Raw genomic sequence first — 8,437 nt, forward strand, 5'->3', positions numbered from 1 at the left:
GAAGACATGGATTTATTTCCTCCAAAATAAATTTGATGTCTTCAATAAATTTCAAGGTTTAAGGCTCTTTTAGTGGAGAATTTTGTGAGAACAAATTTGAAGAATTATGTGAGAAGTGTGGTATAGTGTAAGGAAAACACCCCCCTAATTCCTAATTAAGGACACATAATTTACTAGACCCTACCTTCAAGGTTAGTTATAAAGATGCTGCTATTGAATTTCTTATTTCTCTCATCACTTCAAATATAAAATTTGTCACCTTTGTCTTCAACTCATCGAGAGATTTATGATGATATAAATTTCATGCATATTTGGGTTTTGGACAGAAAGTTATTCCCACTTGAATATTGTCCACTAAATCCATATTAGCATTCATGCTATGCAACTTGGAAGATATCATGCAACTCCTTATCCATGTGCCATCATCATACCATGCCTCTCATCTACCATGGTGGAATATTTAGGTTGATATCACTATATCAACATTAAAACTTATGGGAAATACTTCATTGATTAACTTGGTCTCCACCCAACCCCATTGTGGACCATCAATTGATGGATCTTAACCTTTCTATCACCTAAGTGTTTTGTCAGGTTTAGTTAGTATTGGGGGATAAGCCAATATTAGGGTAGAAACCTCTCAAAATCTTGACACTGACATCCAACCTCCCAACATAGATGTCTATGTCACCTGTGACCTTAGCTACCAATTGGCCACCACGTTAGCATCATTGCGCACTGTAATCCAAATCACCTTACCACATAATTTGGCCATGTCAACACCATAAAATCTCCATGTATGTGCTACAATATCTCCATGCCAGTACCATGTTATCATCTTCCACATTAGCATTTTCCATGTTAGGTCCCTTATTGGGCTTAGAATTTTAAGGAGGAAACCTCAAAAGCCTTGTCGCATTCTCTTGAAAACCAAAATCTCTAATATCCTTCACTATAATTTCATTAGGTAACGACAAAATGCCTTTAAGCAATAGAATGGGTTTTAGGTTCCATTAGAATTGAGGTCTTATCTTGATAAGGAAATCTCAGTCTCTCGGTAACCCAACACATGAATCTCAATCAATGGACTCCTAATCTCGGGAATATTCTTGTTGACCAACGAACTTGTGGGAACCTAATAGTATCTAGAGTTCATAGGGTTGAATCTCAAGTGCATGATCTCCCAATACTCTAATCTTTGACATCTTGATAACCTTCACTTGACACTCTAACCATCCATCTTCATTAATTAATAGTCAATGTGATTTATGTTAGTGTCATAGCTACATGACATTGTGCACATCATGTTTCTCTTGCTAGCTAATATCCAATCTCCTAATGAATCGGCCCATCTCTTAATAGTCATCAAACTTCTTGTTAACTAAAAAAGGTGTGGGTTTTGTTTGCATCAGGGGGTTTTCCTAATCATTTCCAATACATTCTTTCAATAACTAGTAATTTAAAGGTTGATATTTTTTGGCTGAAGGCCCAATAACACTTTTGGCTAGACTCATTGTCACAACCCATGTTGTACAATATGAATAAGGGATAGGGCCAACGATCCCAAACCCCAATTTCCATAACCTTGCATTACTTTGGTAAATTTGTGGATCAACCAATTATAGACGACGAGGGATGGAACTTTCTCCATCATCCAAAAACATGTTGAGATATGTTGGTATCGGGGTGTTTGTGACACTTCTATTTAAACAACCTCGTGATAATCCGAGGCTTGATAATGTGATACTTCAATATTCATGGCTTGATGGCATGCTAGCCCCTTTCCAACCAAATATTGATCATATCTCTTGATGGTTATGAGACCAAGGGCCAAGGAAAAGGGCTTACAACTTTGAAATTTCAAAAAATAAAAGAGGGCTCATTCCCTAGATTCCTCTAATATATTATAGGGATTCCAACCCTATTATAAATGTCTAAGATTTACTTTGATAGGATAGAAACTTGCCTAGAGAACCTTTGAAGGCTTAGAAATAATCAACATCCTTTGAGGCCATCTAGAACACTTCCCTCAATCAAGAAATTTCTCTAAGAAAGGGAAAAGATGTCCAATGACTAGTCCCATGATTTCTTCCATCTGAAAAGCCTCGTCTCACTTCTTCAAGACTACCACTACTCCACACTACCAATTCGAACACGTAAACATAGAGAATCCAGTATCCTAACTTATCTCCAAAGGAAACAAGGTTCTAAATAGAGAGGAACCTTAAACACTTCTCAGCATGCATTACTTTAAGACTACTATAAGGGACAACATTAAAGAGTATCATTGTATATAATATTTAACCTTAAAAAAGACAATAGCTATTGACTAGGAATAATTACACATGGATTCAACTCATCATTGCATCATACTTGGTGATTCACATAAAACATGCAACCTATTATTTATTCTTATTCAGGGGACCTTCATAATCAATTCCTAGTGATATCCTTATAGATATGCACAATAATCTGGTTGTGACACTTCAAAAAAACTTTGAACTACTATATTTATTATAGCCAAGTCTACCATTTGATTTCTTGAATAGGTAGCGACTATTTAACATATGTGGAATGTTATCTTGTTATATAATGTCTATCTATGAAAGCGTCATTAATTAATCTTCAAGTACTATACAATCGCACTTAGCTCATTACTCTTGCATATTGAATAAAACATCATAAAAACATCCCTCTGATCATTGCCACTTTCAAAAAACATTAATTCCTTTCATTAACAGGGAATAAGTCACACTTATATGGATCACCTAGATAGAATGGAAGCTAAGGAAGGGAGTGCCACTCTCCTCCCAACTGTAGGCACAACTATGCTCCAGGTTTCTTGTAGCTGGCCACCCATGAGTTAGATCTGATGCCTCAGGGAAAATTCACTCAAGGTTCTACAAGGTTCACTTCAACGTAGAAAGTGTGAAGGTAACTTCCCTTCACAAATAGGGTTTTGGGTTCTGCTCTTATCTCATCTCTCTCTCTTCTTCTTTGCTTTTGCATTGCTTGTATGTTTAGTCTTTTGTTCTCTAATTTCTCTACTCCATCACGCAAACTCTCTCTCCTTTGACCTTCAGAATTTACTACCCTTCCCTCTCTATTCTTATCCTCTTTGTATTGCTCTCTTTGTCTTGTGCATGAGTGCTTCGATGCTCCCTTCATCCTTCCTCATGTATATTTGTTAATGGAATTACATGGGCACTAGAAGATTCCAAAAAAAGGAGTAAATAGTCCTACCTCATGGAAGTTTGGTACCACTTTCCCCATTCCCTCATAACTACTAGCAGTTTAAGTAGTTTAGCTACCACATCAAGGGTTTGGTCAATTAATTCAGTTAGATACGAAGTTTCCTTAATCCCCCTCACAACTTTCCCTCAATGAAGTTTCTCTCCTAGGCATTATGATCCTTATGGGTTGTCTTCTTCAACACTATTTTATTAAATAAATATGTCTATAACATCAATTGAAAATCTAGCAAGATATCTAGGATGGTCATTCTAGCATTATAAAACTTAATTACATATTACAAAAATATGGGAAATCAAAAAGAGACCTTACATATAGCAAGGAATAACACTACTCCATACACATTTCAACAAAATGGAGTTATACAAAGGATGAATAAGATATTGATAAAAAAAGCAAGGAACATGCTCAATGGTGTTCAGTTAGGACATGAATTCTCGGTAGAGGAAGTGGGTACTACATGTTAGCTCATAAATTCATCACCCTCATTAGCATTGGTTGACAAGACTCTACATGAGGCATGGATTGGTAAAAAACTCCCACTTAAACATCTCATATTTTATAGTTGTGATGCATATGTACATGTTCCAATGGAAAATAAGAGTAAGTTGTCGAAAATGACATCATTATTGGCTATAAAGATGGTAAAAAAGATTATAAACTTTGGAACCTACAAACTAAGAAGCTTATTTGTAATTGAGACATTGTATATAGAGAGGTTAAAAATGTTTCCAAATAGGAATTCCTATCAAAGGAAAACAAACCAAATAAAATAGAGTTTGAATTGAAGGATGATGAATTTGACTCAATAGAGGAACATGAACAAAAAGAAGAACCTCATATTACAATATTGAGGAGATCTATTCAAGAGAGAAGGCAATAATCCACATCATTTTCATTCCAATTTTTCTTTTCCTACTATTAATAATGATGATCCTAAAATTATTAGCAAAATAGTGGATTCAAAGAATTAGTTAGATAAATCTCTATTTAATAATATATATATATATATATATATATATATATATAATCAAGGGTTTAATATTTCATATGAATACAATATTCATATTTATTTATATTATTTATTTTTAATATTGGAGAAAATATTTAAAATTAAATTATAAAATCCGTATTAGTTATTTTTAATTTTTATTATTTTTATAATAAGTATAGAAATTTAATTATTAAAAATGATGAAGGTAGTTTAACTATTTGTTTTGTTTCAAAAAGAAATTTCTTACTATTTAAAATGTATTTTTGAATAAGTAAATAAATTCAATCTTAGAAAATCCCAAATAACTTCAATTTTCCGAATCAAATGGTTTAAACTTATGATTTTTAATTCCAAATTACTTAATTTTCTAAATCAAACAGCTTAGACTTATAATTCTTAAAAAAAAACGACAAAATTGATAAAAAATAAAAATAAAAAAATAAAAATAAAACATTTTATCTATTAAATTATGCTTTTATTTCATTGCCCTGGTTGTTCCCCTATGGAGTGACACATTATAATTGTAATAGTGAGAATGTGACTCAAATCGAACCTGCGCTCTAGCTATATAAAAATAATAAATATGAAAAAAACTAAATTGAAATATGGAAAAGACAACCGTTAAAAGTCTCTGGCACCTAAAGCTGCTACATTCACTCCGCAAATTCCTAGGCATACGTCAAAAAAGAAACTGAATTGAATCTTCTCTCCAGACAAGAAGAGAAATTTAAAGAGAATACATTGTGTTTAAAGACATTGGCATATTCATCCACTAAATATGCAAGCCTGGATGTTACCCTTGAGCTTCAGAATTCAGACCAAGCACGGAAAACACTGGGAATACCATTAACATTATTGTCAAATGCATTTCAGGAAACCTTCCAAGGTGCGAAAATGCCGTCCTCAACTCAATCGACTGAAAGGCGTGAAGGTTTCGAACATCACTTTAGGAACTCAGACAAGCCGGTCAAGTTCACAGAAGATTCAAGCAGTAAGAACATGCAATTGAATTCAGAGCAACACTGCGATGTAGCCCGAGATATGGCGGTGTCGATGGTTAAAAATCGGCAGCAGTGGTCTGCTACTTTCATGGAAGATATCATTCCTCATTCTACCACAGAGCACTCTGCAACTATGTTGCCTGAAGAGCTTAACTCAATGGAATCCAGTAATCAGAGCCGACAGAGAGGAGCGAGCAATAAGCTTCAGGCAGAGGAAAGTGCCGCAGAGCTGTCTTCTGTGCCAGCAGTTTCAAGTGGTACTGTTAAAATTTCCCAGTTTTATGCAGTGGGAGATACCGCGCCTTCATGGAATGAATCGCCTCATGTTCAAACTGAGAAGCACCAAGAGTTAGGAGACAGAGCATGCACACATCAAAATGGGGACAACATTGAAAGTTGCAGATTGCAGGTAGAGGAAACGTCATCTAAACAAGGGGATCAAATTTTCATCAATAAAAGGCATTTTAATGGCCAGGCTTCGGATATCAATCCTGGAAAGATGGGGGGATCTGAAGAAATGCATGCACAGGATAAGGAGACTCTAATTTCAGAAACCATAAATATAAGAAAAGGTTCCATGAAAAATACTATAATAAATTTCAACCAAAAGTTTATTACTCTTCCCAGAGATTCTAAAGGGCGCTTCATTAGCTCTGGGATAATGAATGGGGGAAGAGGTGAACTCTCAGATTCTCGATGGAAACGAGCTAATAGCCACAAGGTTATAAAGCGGTCAAAAAATCTGTAAAAACTTCTGCAATTCCCCAGGATAATAATTTTTCTATGGATGCTGCAATTTCAAATGTAACAATTGGAAACCCAGCTTTCATGCAAACATTTATTCCACTGTGCAAGGATCGCCATGGTGGGAAGAAATGTCTTTCAAGGTATGTGTCTGTTCCTCAGTTGAATGGTGCTGCGGCAGGCCAAGCTGCGTTTTCATCTGGGGATATCAAAATATTTAGAGAAGCTCCTCTAGCAATTACAACATTGAAACATGTAGAAGCACCATCGTCTGTAAAAGCGATCGATCTAGTAAAATTTTCCGGTCAAAGCAGATGCTCTGATTATGGCTATATAACTTTGCCTCTAGATTCACAGGGGGAACTTATCAGATATATTCCTAATACTACAGCTGATGTTAATCAACATTACAGGATTCAGAATTCATCAACTAATACAGAGCTTTCAGTTACAGAATATTCCAAGAGGTTTCCAGAATTCAATATGGTAGAAAGCATGGATGTCTCCAACAATATTTCTAAAGTTGGAAGGACATTTGAAATATCCAGTGATTCTCTTCTATGTAATTCTAAATGTCCATTACTGCAGAATTACTTCAGCCGCTGTCAACAATCTCACTGTTGCCACCAGTACAAAGCATCTAAAATTAATCAGTGGAAACCTGACCAAGTGGGCTTACTACAATCTTCTTCACTTGACCAAATTCAAAGAAAATATGTTGAAAATTCACAAATTAGAACTTCTGGTACATCAATTAGAAAAGCAGATACAAACTCAGCTTTGACTGTGTGTATGCATTCTTCTGTTGTGCCTGGATACAATGGAGAACACAAGTCTTCACTCTTGGAGCAACATTTTACAGATGTACAGAGCTTAAGAAAGGCACAACCTATCCCACAGCCAGTCATGAGGTTGATGGGACATAATTTTACTATTGGGGGTGAAAACGGAGCAGGAAATTCCCTAAAGGAGTATCAGCAGCGCAGTGGCAAAGGAATTTCAAGCATCTCAGAAGCCACAATGGCTGTCTCTTCCTCGTCAAAGACAATCAACGGTGGTCATTATACGGCTTGCAGTGAAGGTCAATTGTATGTGTCATATTCGGCATATAATGCTTTATGTCGCCATTCGATAGGAAAATCACATATACCAGGTTGTACTCGGAATAACTTAAAACAAATGGGAAGTCTGGTTGCATGTAATACAACTGAAGAACTTAGTAGATTCAGTAGCAGTGTGCCTAAACTGGTGGAAAAGAGATTCCCACCAAGCTGTGTTCCTTGTGAACAGTCTTTCAGAGGTCAATTCTATTCTGAACCAGCATGGACACCTCCCTCCCCATTCTGTCCTCCTATTGCCAACACATTAATTTCTCCTGCTAGCCATATGTCCTCCAACACATGCTTAAATCAGGGAGGCAATATGGCATATCAATATTCTTGTAATCCTATAATATCGCAAATGGGACAAACTGAAATTTCAAGATCAGGTTGCAACTTCCATGGTACTTACTTTCAGAATGCTTTCGGACGTATAAGAGATCCGGCAAGGCTCTACCAAAACCAAGTCTACAGGGAAAATCAAAACTCAAGTTTAGTGAGACAAGCTTTCCCAATACCAGTGTGTAGTAGTGTTTGTATACATACTTGTAGAATTGAGGATGCCCCTAATAATCATGGCTTCCTTTTAAACAAATCAGATAGACTGCACTCATTACAAAATAATTCTAAATCTAACTCAAGCCCAACTCAACGGTTTCTTAATGCAGGGAACCAAAAAGAAGCAAAAGGAAGGACCAGATATAACCAAAAACATTCTAGTGCACCTGTATCCTCTTTGAAGGAAATGGAATCAGTGACAAACCAATTTCCTTTTCTCATTAGAAGTTCGGTGTCCTTCCCAGACCCTTTACATGCTTCTACACTTGCCCTTGTTCATCCAACTTCTTTCCAAACTGTGTCTCCATCTCACTGCCAAACACTTAATACCTCTGCATCTCCTACAGACTCTGGAGGCCTGACGATGCATGGGAGATACAAACATTCTTCAACAGATTTATCTGGGAGAGACAATATGAAATTACCCAGGAATATGAGCAGAAATATATGTGTATTTAGCCGTGAGAAAGGCAGTGTACCTGATACTGTGGATCTTGTGTCACCTGAGAGTAAACGCCCAAGTAATCCAAGGACATGGACGAGGAAAAAGATTGTTCAGGAGAAAAAAGGATTGACTACAAAATGGCTTTGGCAAAGGCCCGAAGATCATGCACAAGGACCATCAAAGAAATGTGCATTGGTCTTAACAGGGCAGAAGTTGCAGAAACGAAAGAGAGTGATTCATCACGAAATCAATCCTTCTAGTTTAGCTGCAAAATGTGTTATGAGTAGACAGAGATCTGGAAAAGACTTCACAGAGGACATGGGTGCTAATGCAGTTGAACTTC

At 36.3% G+C, this 8,437-nt stretch overlaps 1 protein-coding gene across 1 annotated transcript in view; it reads left to right on the forward strand.

Moving 5' to 3' along the window:
- Positions 1-5,995, forward strand: part of LOC149180783 (uncharacterized) — a 284,899-nt gene extending 278,904 nt beyond the window's left edge. The window contains exon 4 of the mRNA XM_089416294.1: positions 5,120-5,995. Coding sequence (XP_089272420.1) covers positions 5,120-5,995 — 876 coding nt within the window. The remainder of the gene's footprint in view (positions 1-5,119) is intronic.
- The last annotated feature ends 2,442 nt before the right edge of the window (positions 5,996-8,437 follow it).

Source organism: Pinus tabuliformis, chromosome 3_2 (genome assembly GCF_031772625.1).
Source record: "Pinus tabuliformis cultivar Carrire ecotype Pingquan chromosome 3_2, CPIR1, whole genome shotgun sequence".
Lineage (NCBI taxonomy): Eukaryota > Viridiplantae > Streptophyta > Pinopsida > Pinales > Pinaceae > Pinus > Pinus tabuliformis.